This window comes from Argopecten irradians, chromosome 9, assembly GCF_041381155.1.
Source record: "Argopecten irradians isolate NY chromosome 9, Ai_NY, whole genome shotgun sequence".
Lineage (NCBI taxonomy): Eukaryota > Metazoa > Mollusca > Bivalvia > Pectinida > Pectinidae > Argopecten > Argopecten irradians.
The window spans coordinates 38332340-38352948 of record NC_091142.1 but is presented as its reverse complement, the minus strand read 5'-3'; the positions used below and the strand labels follow the sequence as shown (position 1 = coordinate 38352948).

Sequence of the window (20609 nt, the reverse complement as noted above, 5' to 3'; positions counted from 1 at the left end):
ATATAAACATTTATCCCCCAACGTTCGAGAGTGGTAAGATTTTATTCCTTTGAAATATTTTATTGGAAATCTTAGCCCGAGACGAGCGATCGATCATCTAATAAATAAACATACTGTAGAATAGTGTGCCGCTTGACGACCACGCCGTGTTTACCTGTTAAAGAGAAAACACCGGTGTCTATTTTTAGCACTACAGGTATACGGCGACTAACTGACAGAAGACGCCGTTAGGTTTATCGTAACATGTATCGCCAGTATCTGTACCAGTTGTCCCTGCTAGCATCAGCTGGTCACAAAACAGCGGATGACACAAGGTAAAATTAGGATCTTACAACGTAATGTTAACGCGTCGTATACAGAAAGTACAATACATGTGTACATTTTCATGAGTACCTTGCTAGACTTGCTTAAGTCCTTTTTTTAAAGGTGATCGACTGTATGACATTTGTACTGTACAATATGTATTAGTATATCGCATCGAGAGTGTCCCTGGAGACTATCTTTAACTTAATGTAATTAATATCTTTAAAATCCATTTAAACACAATTATTTTGTACATTTTCTGGTACACTTTTATATTAGACATTGTACGAGCCCAACACAAAGTTAAACTGATATTCAAATGAATCTCACTTGCTATCTATGTGTACTAATTACATGTACCTATTACTAATTACATGTACCTATTACTAATTACATGTACCTATTACTAATTACATGTACCTATTACTAATTACATGTGCCTATTACTAATTACATGTACCTATTACTAATTACATGTACCTATTACTAATTACATGTACCTATTACTAATTACATGTACCTATTACTAATTACATGTACCTATTACTAATTACATGTGCCTTTACTAATTACATGTACTTATTACTAATTACCTGTACATATTACTAATTACATATGCCATGTACCTATTACTAATTACATGTACCTATTACTAATTACATGTACATATTACTAATTACATGTGCCTTTACTAATTACATGTACCTATTACTAATTACATGTACCTATTACTAATTACATGTACCTTTACTAATTACATGTACCTATTACTAATTACATGTACCTATTACTAATTACATGTACATATTACTTATTACATGTACCTATTACTAATTACATGTACCTATTACTAATTACATGTACCTAATTACATGTACATATTACTAATTACATGTGCCTTTACTAATTACATGTATTACTAATTACATGTACTACTACTATTACATGTACCTATTACTAATTACATGTACCTATTACTAATTACATGTACCTATTACTAATTACATGTACATTACTAATTACATGTACTATTACTAATTACATGTACTATTACTAATTACATTACATGTACCTATTACTAATTACATGTACCTATTACTAATTACATGTACCTATTACTAATTACATGTACTATTACTAATTACATGTACCTATTACTAATTACATGTACCTATTACTAATTACATGTACCTATTACTAATTACATGTACTTATACTAATTACATGTACCTATTACTAATTACATGTACTATTACTAATTACATGTACCTATTACTAATTACATGTACCTATTACTAATTACATGTACCTATTACTAATTACATGTACCTATTACTAATTACATGTACCTATTACTAATTACATGTATTACTAATTACATGTACCTATTACTAATTACATGTACCTATTACTAATTACATGTACCTATTACTAATTACATGTACCTATTACTAATTACATGTACCTATTACTAATTACATGTACCTATTACTAATTACATGTACCTATTACTATTACATGTACCTATTACTAATTACATGTACTTATTACTAATTACATGTACCTATTACTAATTACATGTACCTATTACTAATTACATGTACCTATTACTAATTACATGTACCTATTACTAATTACATGTACCTATTACTAATTACATGTACCTATTACTAATTACATGTACCTATTACTAATTACATGTACCTATTACTAATTATATGTACCTATTACTAATTACATGTACCTATTACTAATTACATGTACCTATTACTAATTATATGTACCTATTACTAATTACATGTACCTATTACTAATTACATGTACCTATTACTAATTACATGTACCTATTACTAATTACATGTACCTATTACTAATTATATGTACCTATTACTAATTACATGTACCTATTACTAATTACATGTATTACTAATTACATGTACCTATTACTAAATTACATGTACCTATTACTAATTACATGTACCTATTACTAATTACATGTACCTATCACTAATTACATGTACCTATTACTATTAATGTACATTACTATTATTACTAATTACATGTACCTATTACTAATTACATGTACTATTACTAATTACATGTACCTATTACTAATTACATGTACCTATTACTAATTATATGTACCTATTACTAATTACATGTACCTATTACTAATTACATGTACCTATTACTAATTACATGTACCTATTACTAATTACATGTACCTATTACTAATTACATGTACCTATTACTAATTACATGTACCTATTACTAATTACATGTACTATTACTAATTACATGTACCTATTACTAATTACATGTACCTATTACTAATTATACATGTACCTATTACTAATTACATGTACCTATTACTAATTATATGTACCTATTACTAATTACATGTACCTATTACTAATTACATGTACCTATTACTAATTACATGTACTATTACTAATTACATGTACCTATTACTAATTACATGTACCTATTACTAATTACATGTACCTATTACTAATTACATGTACCTATTACTAATTACATGTACCTATTACTAATTACATGTACCTATTACTAATTACATGTACCTATTACTAATTACATGTACCTATTACTAATTACATGTACTATTACTAATTTACATGTACTATTACTAATTACATGTACCTATTACTAATTACATGTACCTATTACTAATTACATGTACCTATTACTAATTACATGTACCTATTACTAATTACATGTACCTATTACTAATTACATGTACCTATTACTAATTACATGTACATATTACTAATTACATGTACCTATTACTAATTACATGTACCTATTACTAATTAATGTTACTATGTACCTATTACTAATTACATGTATTATTACTAATTACATGTGCCATTACTAATTACATGTATTTACTAATTACATGTACCTATTACTAATTACATGTACCTATTACTAATTACATGTACCTATTACTAATTACATGTACCTATTACTAATTACATGTACTATTACTAATTACATGTATTACTATTACTATTACATGTACCTATTACTAATTACATGTACCTATTACTAATTACATGTACCTATTACTAATTACATGTACCTATTACTAATTACATGTACTATTACTAATTACATGTACCTATTACTAATTACATGTACTTATTACTAATTACATGTACCTATTACTAATTACATGTACCTATTACTAATTACATGTACCTATTACTAATTACATGTACCTATTACTAATTACATGTACCTATTACTAATTACATGTACCTATTACTAATTACATGTACCTATTACTAATTACATGTACCTATTACTAATTACATGTACCTATTACTAATTACATGTACCTATTACTAATTACATGTACCTATTACTAATTACATGTACCTATTACTAATTACATGTATTACTAATTACATGTACATATTACTAATTACATGTACCTATTACTAATTACATGTACCTATTACTAATTACATGTACCTATTACTAATTACATGTACCTATTACTAATTACATGTACCTATTACTAATTACATGTACCTATTACTAATTACATGTACCTATTACTAATTACATGTACCTATTACTAATTACATGTACCTATTACTAATTACATGTACCTATTACTAATTACATGTACCTATTACTAATTACATGTACCTATTACTAATTACATGTACCTATTACTAATTACATGTACCTATTACTAATTACATGTACTATTACTAATTACATGTACTATTACTAATTACATGTACCTATTACTAATTACATGTACCTATTACTAATTACATGTACCTATTACTAATTACATGTACCTATTACTAATTACATGTACCTTACTAATTACATGTACCTATTACTAATTACATGTACTATTACTAATTACATGTACTTACTAATTACATGTACCTATTACTAATTACATGTACCTATTACTAATTACATGTACCTATTACTAATTACATGTACCTATTACTAATTACATGTACCTATTACTAATTACATGTACCTATTACTAATTACATGTACCTATTACTAATTACATGTACCTATTACTAATTACATGTACCTATTACTAATTATATGTACCTATTACTAATTACATGTACCTATTACTAATTACATGTACCTATTACTAATTACATGTACCTATTACTAATTACATGTACCTATTACTAATTACATGTACCTATTACTAATTACATGTACTTATTACTAATTACATGTACCTATTACTAATTACATGTACCTATTACTAATTACATGTACTTATTACTAATTACATGTACCTATTACTAATTACATGTACCTATTACTAATTACATGTACATATTACTAATTACATGTACCTATTACTAATTACATGTACCTATTACTAATTACATGTACCTATTACTAATTACATGTACCTATTACTAATTACATGTACCTATTACTAATTACATGTACCTATTACTAATTACATGTACCTATTACTAATTACATGTACCTATTACTAATTACATGTACCTATTACTAATTACATGTACCTATTACTAATTACATGTACCTATTACTAATTACATGTACATATTACTAATTACATGTACCTATTACTAATTATTCATGTACCTATTACTAATTACATGTACCTATTACTAATTACATGTACCTATTACTAATTACATGTACCTATTACTAATTACATGTACCTATTACTAATTACATGTACCTATTACTAATTACATGTACTATTACTAATTACATGTACCTATTACTAATTACATGTACCTATTACTAATTACATGTACTTTACTAATTACATGTACCTATTACTAATTACATGTACTATTACTAATTACATGTACCTATTACTAATTACATGTACCTATTACTAATTACATGTACCTATTACTAATTACATGTACCTATTACTAATTACATGTACCTATTACTAATTACATGTACCTATTACTAATTACATGTACCTATTACTAATTACATGTACCTATTACTAATTACATGTACCTATTACTAATTACATGTACCTATTACTAATTACATGTACCTATTACTAATTACATGTACCTATTTACTAATTACATGTACCTATTACTAATTACATGTACATCTATTACTAATTACATGTACCTATTACTAATTACATGTACCTATTACTAATTACATGTACCTATTACTAATTACATGTACCTATTACTAATTACATGTACCTATTACTAATTACATGTACCTATTACTAATTACATGTACCTATTACTAATTACATGTACCTATTACTAATTACATGTACCTATTACTAATTACATGTACCTATTACTAATTACATGTACCTATTACTAATTACATGTACCTATTACTAATTACATGTACCTATTACTAATTACATGTACCTATTACTAATTACATGTACTTATACTAATTACATGTACTATTACTAATTACATGTACCTATTACTAATTACATGTACTTATTACTAATTACATGTACCTATTACTAATTACATGTACCTATTACTAATTACATGTACCTATTTACTAATTACATGTACCTATTACTAATTACATGTACCTATTACTAATTACATGTACCTATTACTAATTACATGTACTATTACTAATTACATGTACCTATTACTAATTACATGTACCTATTACTAATTACATGTACTTTTACTAATTACATGTACCTATTACTAATTACATGTACCTATTACTAATTACATGTACCTATTACTAATTACATGTACTTTATACATTACATGTACCTATTACTAATTACATGTACCTATTACTAATTACATGTACCTTATTACTAATTACATGTACCTATTACTAATTACATGTACCTATTACTAATTACATGTACCTATTACTAATTACATGTACCTATTACTAATTACATGTACCTATTACTAATTACATGTACTATTACTAATTACATGTACCTATTACTAATTACATGTACCTATTACTAATTACATGTACTATTAAATTAATGTACTATTACTATTACATGTACTATTACTAATTACATGTACCTATTACTAATTACATGTACCTATTACTAATTACATGTACCTATTACTAATTACATGTACCTATTACTAATTACATGTACCTATTACTAATTACATGTACCTATTACTAATTACATGTACCTATTACTAATTACATGTACTATTACTATTACTACTTACATTACTAATTACATGTACTTTACTAATTACATGTACCTATTACTAATTACATGTACCTATTACTAATTACATGTACCTATTACAATTACATGTACCTATTACTAATTACATGTACCTATTACTAATTACATGTACCTATTACTAATTACATGTACCTATTACTAATTACATGTACCTATTACTAATTACATGTACCTATTACTAATTACATGTACCTATTACTAATTACATGTACCTATTACTAATTACATGTACCTATTACTAATTACATGTACCTATTACTAATTACATGTACCTATTACTAATTACATGTACTATTACTAATTACATGTACCTATTACTAATTACATGTACCTATTACTAATTACATGTACCTATTACTAATTACATGTACTTTTTACTATTACATGTACCTATTACTAATTACATGTACCTATTACTAATTACATGTACCTATTACTAATTACATGTACCTATTACTAATTACATGTACCTATTACTAATTACATGTACCTATTACTAATTACATGTACCTATTACTAATTACATGTACCTATTACTAATTACATGTACTATTACTAATTACATGTACTATTACTAATTACATGTACCTATTACTAATTACATGTACCTATTACTAATTACATGTACCTATTACTAATTACATGTACCTATTACTAATTACATGTACTATTACTAATTACATGTACCTATTACTAATTACATGTACCTATTACTAATTACATGTACCTATTACTAATTACATGTACCTTTTACTAATTACATGTACCTATTACTAATTACATGTACCTATTACTAATTACATGTACTTATTACTAATTACATGTACCTATTACTAATTACATGTACCTATTACTAATTACATGTACCTATTACTAATTACATGTACCTATTACTAATTATATGTACCTATATTACTAATTACATGTACCTATTACTAATTACATGTACTATTACTAATTAATAATGTACCTATTACTAATTACATGTACCTATTACTAATTACATGTACCTATTACTAATTACATGTACCTATTACTAATTACATGTACTTATTACTAATTACATGTACTTATTACTAATTACATGTACCTATTACTAATTACATGTACCTATTACTAATTACATGTACCTATTACTAATTACATGTACCTATTACTAATTACATGTACCTATTACTAATTACATGTACCTATTACTAATTACATGTACCTATTACTAATTACATGTACCTATTACTAATTACATGTACCTATTACTAATTACATGTACCTATTACTAATTACATGTACCTATTACTAATTACATGTACCTATTACTAATTACATGTACCTATTACTAATTACATGTACCTATTACTAATTACATGTACCTATTACTAATTACATGTACCTATTACTAATTACATGTACCTATTACTAATTACATGTACCTATTACTAATTACATGTACCTATTACTAATTACATGTACTATTACTAATTACATGTACTATTACTAATTACATGTACCTATTACTAATTACATGTACCTATTACTAATTACATGTACCTATTACTAATTACATGTACTTATTACTAATTACATGTACCTATTACTAATTACATGTACCTATTACTAAATTACATGTACCTATTACTAATTACATGTACTATTACTAATTACATGTACCTTTACCTTTACTTTACTAATTACATGTACTTTTTACTAATTACATGTATTACTAATTACATGTACCTATTACTAATTACATGTGCCTATTACTAATTATATGTGCATATTACTAATCACATGTACCTTAATAACATTGTAATTACCTTCCTAGCACCCTGATAACGTGTGTATATATATTGGTAATAAAGGTAGCATATAAAAATGTATAACAAAGTTGCCACAAAATTATACTATACACAAGCTATAAGTGTAAACAAATTAAACTGATGATGGGATACAATTTTATATTTCAGAAAACAAAATGACGTTGCTGGACTTACTACAGAAGATCATCCAGCAAAGGTTAAGTCCTTTCCCTCCTCCCAAAATCCCCCTCCAGCCCCACCCCCTCCTCCCCCTCCGCCCCTCCCTCCGGGCCAATCACTGCCAGCTGATGATGATGATGATGTTTATGATAACATAATGACAGTAGCAGACTTACCTGAGGTACACCCTTCCCTACTGGGAGACACAACAATATCTGTACAGACTCTCGTCAAGATTGTTAGGATTTTCACCAGCAGTACATTTACAGGTAACAAATACATCTACTGGTTTTTTTTATCTCATTATCTTTTTCAAAAATCTCATTTCTGATACTTTTTTGTGATATGTATTAAAATTGTCTTCACATATTTTTATAATTTTAGATACAAAGTTTGAGAGAAATACATGGATGTGTGATGCATACCCCCAGGTGAAGGCTTTCTGCCAGGCACAAGGGTACGAGTTTCAGGTCGTAGACATGAGATGGGGAGTTAGAGACGAGGCGTCAGACGACCACAGTACGACCGACCTGTGCCTGAGGGAACTAGATATGTGCAAAAAACTGTCTACAGGGCCCAACTTTGTGGTAGGCATCAATTAGTCATCCTCATAGAATCAGGGGCAGCAGTGGCCAAGTGGTTTACATGTCCCAACATGATACAATGTACCACAAGCCCTCCACCTCTGGGTCTCATGTGGGGCAGTTGCTAGTTGCCGGTCAGTGGTTTTTTTCCAGGTTCTCTGGCCTACACTGTACCTCCACCAACAAACTTGGCACATCCTTTTTATCAATGACCCGGGGTGTTAATTTAAAGGACATTAAACTATCTGATGATGAAACCAAAACCATCATGAAATCAAATTTGTGGTCAATTTTAATCTATTATCTCTATACATAAGTCTGGATTTGATCATGTCCCTGTTTCAGAGGTGGAGGAAACTCAGAGTTCTCAACTAAAAACCCACCAATCTATAGTGATAGCTTGACAGTGCCGCACACAGATTTTTAACTCACAACAATAAGATGCCTTTATTTACGTGGCCTATTCTTTAGAATGAAAAACAGGGCCTATACCTTTTGAATTGTGAATTTTGGGAAAGGTTGGGGAATTGAGCTGGCCAATCTTTTTCATTTGTAAATAGGGTCTGACACTGCCCCCGAAAGGCTACAGAGTAGGTTGTGTTATATGTATGTTTTCCTTGGTGCATTGTTATGGGGGCAAATCGGAATAAAATATGGCCAATAGGTTATGGCCATTTGGCTGGCAACCTCTCTCTGAAATGTAAAATCAAAGCTAGGGGGAGATAATCTACTTTCACTTTCAGATAAAAATTAAATGTAAGGATGGCTGTTTCTGGAATGTAAAATCAAAAAGAAAATTCACTGTTCAGCTAAAAACTGAGAGCAGCTCTATCTGTAATGTAAAATAAAAACTAGGGAGAGATAATCACAACTGTTCATTGTAGCTAAAGACTATTATATTTAGTGCAGCTGTCTGAAATGTGAAATCACAGCTAGGTGGAGATAATTTACTATTCATTTTTAGCTAAAAACTATACGGCCAGCTGTCTCTGGAATGTAAAATCAGAGCAAGGAGAGAATATCAACTGTTTAGGTTAGCTAAAAACTAATGGCAGCCATCTCTGGAATGTAAAATTAGAATTAGGTTAGCTAAAAACTAATGGCAGCCATCTCTGGAATGTAAAATTAGAATTCAGAGAAGAAAATCCACTGTTTATTTTCTGCTAAAAACTAAAACAGCCATACCTACACCAACATATTAGCTTTTCAAAAATGATGTTTTATTTTTTTCAGAGTTTGCTGTCTCATAAATATGGATATCGATCTCTGCCAAAAGTCATAGAAGCAGAGGAATTTGATAAAGTATTCGCTGATGTAAAATCTGATAAAGCTAAAGACCTTTTAAGAAAGTAAGTATTTACATAAGACCTGGATGATTCTAATGATGCATATTCCTGAAATATTATCAATTTGAGATACTGTTTTGATCTGTCACTTTAGAAACATCCAGATTGTTTCCAGCACTACCAATCACAGGAACCTGGCACAAAATTTTTTAACCAACAGTATATACATACATATATATTATGTTTATATTATTATATAATGCATACATATATATTATAGTATACTATCATACATATGTATGTATACTGTTGGTTAAAATAAAATTGTGCCAGGTCCCTGTGCTACCAATTTTGTCACAGTGAATGACCTTGACTCACTGTCCAGTTTTAAAAAGACTTAAAGAATGAATGTTGTGGACCATTTTAAGATATATAATGTATTGAAATTATCAAACAACTTTATCTCAAAAATTAGTTTTTCAACATTATATAACCAAGATACTTTCAAGGTTATGATCCTTGACCTTGATGTCAAAGGTTAGAAGTTGTTTTTTATCCTAGTTACAAGTTATCTAAGATCTTTTTCCTTAACCTTTCTAACTACATAATGGTATTGGGTCGTCATTGTCTAAGTTCATAATCTACATGGAACAGTTGCCAGGTATTGACCATAGTAAGTTTCTCAGGTACTCCGATTTTCCTATACTTGCGAAACCTGATGGGTTTTCATGACCCTGGTTATTAATTTATTTATCCCTGAAGACACTTTTAGGCTCTCCTTAATCAAGGACTAGAACAGTCCATTGTGAAATTTCAGGGGTGAATGAGTTAATAGAACAAATTTACCCAAACTAAATGTTTAATTTACATGTAGGTGGTACCTACGTGACAGTAACGCTGTTCCTCCTGTGTACCTCCTGTCTATTTATAGAACATTTGATTTAGGTGGTACCTACGGGACAGTAACGCTGTTCCTCCTGTGTACCTCCTGTCTATTTATAGAACATTTGATTTAGGTGGTACCTACGTGACAGTAACGCTGTTCCTCCCGTGTACCTCCTGTCTATTTATAGAACATTTGATTTAGGTGGTACCTACGTGACAGTAACGCTGTTCCTCCCGTGTACCTCCTGTGCTCCATCAGTAAACACCTCCCTGACTCGGTCAGTCGGGACAAAGAGGTCAGTAAGAAAGCCAAACAGATCTGGTGGGAGGAGAGTGATGTAATGCAGGAGGCACTGAAATCTGCAGCAGAGGAAGCACTGGGGGAGGTCGAGGCCAAGAAATATATCATATCAGGTAAATTATCATCCTTAATACTGCAGGGGTTACTATCACTTTTGTCATATCCACCCCTGGACTACCTCATTGTAAAACTGAAGGCTCTGTATGTGACAACAATTGAGCATGTAGTTTGGTCCTTTGATGCAATCAAAGAATTGATTAATGGTACACTGGTTGACTGTGTGCTTTTTTAAATTGGGTTTCAGTTTTACTATGAGATTGTCCAGGGGTGGATATAATGATAGCAAAAGTAATATTGTGCATTTTTTCACTTCTTCTCAATAATCATGAGTCATAGAGACTTGTTTTAGGGTCTGTAGCATGCTGGGATGAAGGGTTACCAAAATGTTTCAATTTAATGACCTTCACCTTCATTATTTTAAGGTCACTTTGAATCTTGGAAGTATAAAGAATATAAGGTATCGCTTTTCTACAAAATTAAAGTATTTAGCCCACCAACATTGGAAATATTCCCACATCCATAGGTTACGTGAGTCTTGTATTAACAGTTGTCTCCCCTTTCTTCACTTAGTAACGGAGAAGGAGATCGAGACGGGGCTGTTGTCCGTGGATAAACACGGGGTTGAGAGCGGATGTGCTTGGTTCCGGAGAAATATCAAGGATATAGAGTCGGTGGAGCCGAGTTATCAGCTGTCACGCTACATGGGTAAGAGACATTCAATCATACACCCCTGTTGACTCATTTGAACTCTTCTTATTTAAAGACAGGGAAAGGTTATTATGAATTTTTAGGGGTGAATAACTTAAAATATTTGCACCCCTCTGATAAATAAAATTTAACTGCTCCTGTTATACTCAACTTACATCATTGCAGTCAGTTGATCATTGTATCTTGAAATCACCATATTGGCTTGACTTTCAGCATGCAATTATAATAATAAAACAAGATGTATTTTCAAACATGCAATACAATTGCACGACATTGTGTAATACAAGCCAAAAACACACAGTCAGACCGGAGACAGAAGCTGAGAACCTTGGAACATTCAGGAAACTTTAGCAATTAGGCTACCTGTTGATGGACATTTAAATCTTATTGACATTGTCCGTTAATTACTGCTCCATGTGCACTTACTCGCAAACAGAGATTTAGAGCAATACGATTAAAAACAAGCATATAAATAAGATAACATAAAATAGTATAAAGAATAGTCTGGTCTCCTGCTGCGAATTCTCCAATAGCTCTGCACTATTCTTAAGAGCAAAGCAGGGGACCAGACCACAGTCAAATCTGTAAAGGAATTTTTTGCGACCACAGGATGGAAATTATGTGGTCACTGGTCGGGTTAGAGACATAGTCATTTATTAGAGTTAAAATATATTGTGAAAACGCTTGAGAGGAATTGAAGTGGTCGTTTAGAGCAGAGGGTCTCTTAATAGAGATGGTCGTTTGTACAGATTCGACTGTATATAGAGTCAAGTTGAAAGAATAATATTACTGAAACATAATTTTTATGTCTCATCTATACATTTAAGATTACTGATAATGTATATGATGTTTTTATTTAGAATGTTTGGGAGATGAAGAGACCGTGAAGCTTGCCCAGGGGCTTCTGACAGACCTGAAGGATAGAAAGATGCAGAACCACTTACCCAGTGATAATATCATTACTTACACTGTACCCTGGTCAGATAAAGGTAATGGCAATATGGTGTTACCATAGTAACCATAAAGTATGGTGTTACCATAGTTACCATAAAGGATGATGCTACCATAGTAACCATAAATGATGTGGTTACCATAGTAACAATAAAGGATGGTGTTACCATAGTAACCATAAAGGATGGTGTTACCATAGTAACCATAAAGTATGGTGTTACCATAGTAACCATAAAGGATGATGTTACCATAATAACCATAAAGTATGGTGTTACCATAGTTACCATAAAGGATGATGTTACCATAGTAACCATAAAGTATGGTGTTACCATAGTAACCATAAAGGATGGTGTTACCATAGTAACCATAAAGGATGTGGTTACCATAGTAACCATAAAGGATGGTGTTACCATAGTAACCATAAAGGATGGTGTTACCATAGTAACCATAAAGGATGGTGTTACCATAGTAACCATAAAGGATGGTGTTACCATAGTAACCATAAAGGATGTTGTTACCATAGTAACCATAAAGGATGATGTTTACCATAATAACCATAAAGGATGATTAACCATATAGGGATTGGATTGCGCTTTTATGTTAACCATGCTTGTATGGAGCAATTCCTCTAAGAATATATTCTATGGGGCGCGTTAGCGCCCCATATTGAATATATTCTTAGAGGAATTGCTCCATACAAGCATGGTTAACATAAAAGCGCAATCCAATCCCTATATTTACACTCACACGACTTTTTATTTATACTTTATGCAATAAAATTGTCATTTGAAAGTGACGTAATTATTCAATAAAAGTCGGTCAAAAGTGGGAGGAGCTTACTCAATTGAACAGCGAATTATGACGCTTCACGTAAGATAGAATTATTCATCCGCGACGACAAAAAAGTTCAATATTTTAGTGTTAAGTAAACATGACAAACAAAGAAAATTTATGAGATAATTTTATTTAATCAGATCAGATTTTTAAATATATATTCAATTTTGCTAAAAGTTAATATATAGCGTAATAACATAAAGTATTTGTACTCGGCCACATGTGTGAACTCGGTGACCGTTGTGCAGCGAGGCGAAGCTGACGCACGCTTACACACTGGAGTTTGCCGAAGTTGTCAAAAACCAGTTTTCAAGTAGCTCAATGTGTTTGAGATTGTCGTCTGACTTGACGATATTACATCCTTGGGAGCCATGTGATTATATAATCTACGCTTAGATCCATCGCCATCGATAGATTGAATAACTTCACTTGTGTTCGATGGATACAATGTAGCTGTGTTGACGCGTAACTGTCAACACGTGGATTACTAGCGGTGCATGTTTTATAATACACACGATTAAATTCTCAAAGAACAGAGACAAGAGGATATGTTTATAACTGACCTCTGTCAGAGGGTCTCACGCCCGTCCACCCCAAAGACTTGATCGTAGGACGAACACAGACACAGAGGTAATGTTTACATTTGACATCCATCATTTTTAACAAAAGTGAAAGCACTGCACGTCGCCCCGGTCGGGATATTTTTCCCGTTTCTTTATACAATTGTTAATTTTAAAAATGTTTGTATCATGTATAAATATAAAACATATTATGTATTGTTCATATCTTTCCAAATTTCTATGAAAAACAACAATATACACGTAATGTTGCGTCAAAATGTAAACAAAGCCATGTGTTTCTTTAAAAAAAAGTAGCCCCTTTACGTTGCATAGAACATTTTCATACGCAAGTTCAAAGTTCAATGTTACCATGCAGTTATGGTAAACAAAATCGGCTAGTACTTGCGTATAGTGAACAAGCCTAGCAAGTGTAAATATATATATTCATAAACTATATGTTGTTACTATAGTAACCATAAAGGATGTGGTTACCATAGTAACCTTAATGGATGTTGTTACCATGGTAACCGAAAAGGATGTGGTTACCATAGTAAAAATAAAGGATGGTGATGCCGTATATACCGTAATGGATGTTGTTACCATAGTAACCATAAAGTATGGTGTTACCATAGTAACCGTAAAGGATGGTGATACCATATATAGCGTAATGGATTTTGTTACCATAGTAACTGTAAAGGATGTGGTTACCATAGTAACAATAAAGGATGGTGATACCATATATAGCGTAATGGATGTTGTTACCATAGTAACCGTAAAGGATGTGGTTACCATAGTAACAATAAAGGATGGTGATACCATATATACCGTAATGGATGTTGTTACTATAGTAACCATAAAGGATGTGGTTACCATAGTAACCTTAATGGATGTAGTTACCATAGTAACCGTAAAGGATGTGGTTACCATAGTAACCGCAAAGGATGGTGTTACCATAGTAACCATAAAGGATGTGTTACCATAGTAACCGTAAAGGATGGTGATACCATATATACCGTAATGGATGTTGTTACCATAGTAACCATAAAGGATGTGGTTACCATAGTAACAATAAAGGATGGTGATACCATATATACCGTAATGGATGTTGTTACTATAGTAACCATAAAGGATGTGGTTACCATAGTAACCTTAATGGATGTTGTTACCATAGTAACCGTAAAGGATGTGGTTATCATAGCAAAAATAAAGGATGGTGATACCATATATACCGTAATGGATGATGATACAATATATAGCGTAATGGATATTGTTACCATAGTAACCGTAAAGGATGTGGTTACCATTGTCACTTGATGTTACTTCTTTTTAATTTCATATGGGTATGAAAAAAAAAATTGTTTCCAAACTGTGTAAATGTCCCCTAGACAAAGGCATGCAGACAATATCTCAGGTTTCACTGCTAAGATGTTATCCCCTTGTCTGGAAAATCAGACAATTGATAGCTGGAGGCAAGCCTTTTTATGTGAGTCTAAGGTCCATAATTTCATGGAGCTTAACAAGCAATTAGGTCCTAGAATAATATAAATTAATTTTGATTTTATTAACAGGTATAAATCCAGAGTTGTCGGAACATCAGGTGTATCTGAAACAAATGTCTGAGGATTTTGTCAAGAAAATGATGACGATGATCACCAAAGGAATTGAGGAAAGATTGTCCAAGGACAGGAGTGATCCGCTGGAGACCGAGTGTCTACAACACATCCAATTCTGTCAGGAAAAGTGTAAAAACCTCCACGGAAGGGAGGCAACTCTTCAGGTATAGCTCACATGGAAAATAACATTTTACCTATAATATATAACATCTAACAATTTTGTCTTGAATGGGAGAGGGACTGCAATAGTCTTCAATAGATTTTAGATTATGTGCTCATACTGTTCTCCAACTCTGGATCATATTTAAGATTGGAACTTATGTTCTGTAACTGTCCAGTACCAGTACCTTGTGCTGATTGACTGATGTAGGTTGGAGATTTCTCCTCCAAGGACTCTGGATTGCCTTTAGCATTTCTTAATGACAGTGATAGACAAATATAAGAATCTTTAGACATTCATTCTTATAAAAGAGGAAAATTGCTAGGCACCGGATGTTGATTCTTGTTAACTTGAATTTGGATGACTCAAAAACAATAACCTCTGTATTAGAATATTTGATTGGCCCTGGTTAGAATTAACTTATTCACCCCTGAAGACACATTTGAACTCTTCTTATATAAAGGCAGGAATAGCTCATTTTGAATTTTCAGGGGTGAATGAGTTAAAATAAAAATAAAGTAGCTTCATATGTATAGCATGATAACAGTATGCATATATTTATACATAAATAAAATTTGCTCCCCAGGCCATCCAGGACTACTTGACCCGCAATAACACGAAACCTTTGGTGGTGCATGGCCAATCAGGATGTGGTAAAACGTCTATAATGGCCAAGGCAGCAGCACTAGCACCCAGCTACTACACAGATTACCAATCAAAACCAGCCGTGATCATCAGGTATTTAGGCAAAATACTGTACTCAACCCATTAAGCGGCCTGAGGTTGATTTAAAAATTTAAAAATGAAGGATCGCTTAATTTAGGACCAAATTTAGGCTAACATTTCACAAAAGTATTGCACTGTGTAAGCCATTTATCAATTCAGAAAAGATTCAAATAGAGAAATCGTCATGATTTTGATAGTTTCATTCTATATTGAAATGTAAGTTAAATTGAGGCCTCAAAGAGGGGGAGAAGCTAATAGGGACGGGGCACTTATTGGGTCGAATCCCATTTTGATATTGTACAGTAACTGTGATGAGTGCCAGGTAAGACATAAAGGTCTGTCCGCTAAATGTATGATATTCCACACCATGAATGAGAGTTCTGACTACATGCCATTAAAAGTCAGACAGATTATATGATAAATCGTGTTGAATGCTTTGGTTTGGTTTCCAGGTTCATTGGGACCAGTCCTGACAGTTCTAACATCCTAAGCCTACTGACAAGTATTACCAAACAAATCTACACTCTCTATAACATCAACAAACCCATCCCAGAGGTAGGTATAGGTCATATTTACTGCAAACCCCACCATGTAACCTTATCAAACACATTTGGCATTCACCAGTGCATGAACTGCAATCGGCTTATTTTGTCGTTATTATCATTGTGATGTCACAAAAGTCCTTTATATAATTTGCTCATAGGAAATGAATTATAAGTGTAATGAATAATAAGGGAAATTTTCAGGTGCAGTAGAAATGATATACAGTATATTAGTTGCCATTAAGATTTTAAGGCCCTACATTGAGATATGGGTGCCCTATAGTAATTAGGTTGTCTGTCCGTCTGTCTGCCGTCTGTCCTTCTAACCTTTCATCTCTCTGTTTTTCTACCACTATTTCTCAGAAAGTATTTAAATGATCTGTTTCAGATTTCATATGTTGGTTCCCCTAGGACCCTAGTTGTGTGCATTTTGAGATCAATTGGTGTACAAAATGGCCGCCTAGCAACCATCTTGAATTTTGTTATTTAAAGTTTAAAGAGCAGAGAAAAGATCCCTCTTTCCATTGTAAGACATAGATCATTCTTTGGTAGTCTCCAAGATCCCTCTGGTAATATACTGTCATCAGTCATTTCTAAGTCATATTTTCATCTGTAGTTTTCATTGTCAAAAGAAAAAAATTTCTAATCGTAAGACGCAATCTGAGTGAGCCAGGCCCTTAGTTTCTAATGTGTCAGTGTTCTAGGTACTAATAGGAAGTGGGGATGTGCGGTGATGATAACGGAATATGATGTAAGTGTAGTAATACAGGTTATAGGATACACATACCTGGTTTGTGTTATATATAGACATCCAAGAAGTCGTTCCTCGATGTACATATACATGGTTATATAATGATTAATACATTATCAACCAGTAGTTGACTATGTTAAGTGATCTCCAAAATTTGTACTGCTATTTATCGATGTGTTATGATGGTTTTGTAACATCAACTTTCCTTATTAACTTAAAATAGAACATTAAAAAACCATGAATTGTCTGGGTATTACTATTTTCCTTTTCAAAGAATTTTCCAGATGCACTGTACTCTCTGAAGCTATATGCATTTTATGTTGTTGTGGCTTATACATAAGATCAATTATTATGGTCATATTTTGACATGAAAAATGAAAAAAAAAATCATTATATCAAATGAAATATGAAATGAAATATATGCCACCTATCAATACAGGACACCTGTCTATAAAGGACACCTATCAATACAGGATACCTGTGTATACGTGACACCTGTCTATATAGGACATCAATATATAAAGACACCTGTCTGTAAAGGACACCTATCAATACAGGATACCTGTCTATACGGGACACCTGTCTATATAGGACATCAATCTATTAAGGGCACCTGTCTGTAAAGGAAACCTATCTATACAGGACACCTGTCTATAAAGGACACATACCTGTCTATATAGGACACATATCAATACCGGATACCTGTCTATACAGGACACATTTCTATAAAGGACACATGTCTATATAAGACATCTATCTATATAGCACACCTGTCTATACAGGACACCTGTCTATAAAGACTCCTGTCTATATAAGACACCTGTCTTTATGGGACACCTGTCTATTTGGGTCACTTGTCTGAAAAGGACACCTGTCTATACGGGACACCTGTCTATACGGGGCACCTGTCCATACAGGACACCTGTCTGTCAAGGACACCTGTCTATACGGGGCACCTGTCTATTAAAGACATCTGTCTATATGGAGCACCTGTCTATAAAGAGCACCTGTCTATAAAGGATACCTTTATACACGAGACATCTGTCTATATAAGACACCTGTTTATATAGGACACCTGTTTGTAAAGGACACATGCTTATAAAGGACACCTGTCTATACGGAACACCTGTCTATTAAGGACACATGTCTGTAAAGGACACCTGCTTATAAAGGACACCTGGCTGTAAAGGACACATGTCTATAAAGGACACCTGTTTATAAAGGACACCTGTCTATATGGGACACCTGTCTATAAATGACACCTGTCTATAAAAGATACACAATACAGTTATTTAATTAATTTATAAACTTTGCATCATTTTAGGACATCAAGTTGCTGGTCAAAACCTTTAAGTTTGCCATAGGCTTGGCCAAAGATGTCCGTCCCCTGGTCATCCTTCTCGACTCGCTTGATCAGCTTGATCAATCAAACAATGGCCGCACCCTAAACTGGCTTCCAGCAAAGCTCCCAGACAATGTGAAAGTGATAGTGTCTACTCTGGAGGAGGATGTCTATGAGTGTTTTCCCGCTCTTCAGGTATTTTATAAAAATATATTTATGTAAACATTCTTATTTTAGTGGTAGTTGTATTTTAGTGGTAGTTTCATTTTAGTGGGTTTTTTTTTTATTTTGGTGGTAGTTTTATTTTAGTGGTAGTTTTATTTTGGTAGTAGTTTTATTTTAGTGGTAGTTTTATTTTAGCGGTAGTTTTATTTTGGTAGTAGTTTTATTTTAGTGGTAGTTTTATTTTGGTGGTAGATTTATTTTAGTGGTATTTTAGTGGTAGTTTTTTTTTATTTTAGTGGTAGTTTTATTTTAGTGGTATTTTAGTGGTAGTTTTTTTTTATTTTAGTGGTAGTTTTATTTTTAGAGTTTTTTGCAACGTCTTTGAAGCGCAAATTCACGTACAGAGGTAATTATGTAAAAGTGTATCTCCGGTATTGAACCACCAGATTGCACTATGTTTTTATAAGTTCTAATATATCTTAATTTACAATTTTGTACATTTGCGCTAAAATTTTACAGTGCTAAAATAAGTATGTTTACAATTATTTATTGAAGTATTTTAATATTGAAACATATCCATTACTTACCATGTTTTGGTTTGAACTTTTCAATAAGTAA

At 31.8% G+C, this 20609-nt stretch overlaps 1 protein-coding gene across 2 annotated transcripts in view; it reads left to right on the top strand.

Annotated features, from left to right (window-relative positions):
* The first annotated feature begins 202 nt into the window (after window positions 1-202).
* The window catches only part of LOC138332271 (NACHT domain- and WD repeat-containing protein 1-like), a 36772-nt gene continuing 16365 nt past the window's right edge, over window positions 203-20609 (top strand). For both annotated transcript variants that reach the window (XM_069280293.1, XM_069280294.1), the window contains exons 1-11: window positions 203-314; window positions 8512-8792; window positions 8908-9110; window positions 10341-10456; window positions 11481-11692; window positions 12210-12344; window positions 13208-13336; window positions 16261-16469; window positions 17052-17203; window positions 17644-17746; window positions 19809-20021. In XM_069280293.1, the coding sequence (XP_069136394.1) occupies window positions 244-314; window positions 8512-8792; window positions 8908-9110; window positions 10341-10456; window positions 11481-11692; window positions 12210-12344; window positions 13208-13336; window positions 16261-16469; window positions 17052-17203; window positions 17644-17746; window positions 19809-20021 (1824 nt within the window). In that variant the 5' untranslated portion in view covers window positions 203-243. The remainder of the gene's footprint in view (window positions 315-8511; window positions 8793-8907; window positions 9111-10340; window positions 10457-11480; window positions 11693-12209; window positions 12345-13207; window positions 13337-16260; window positions 16470-17051; window positions 17204-17643; window positions 17747-19808; window positions 20022-20609) is intronic.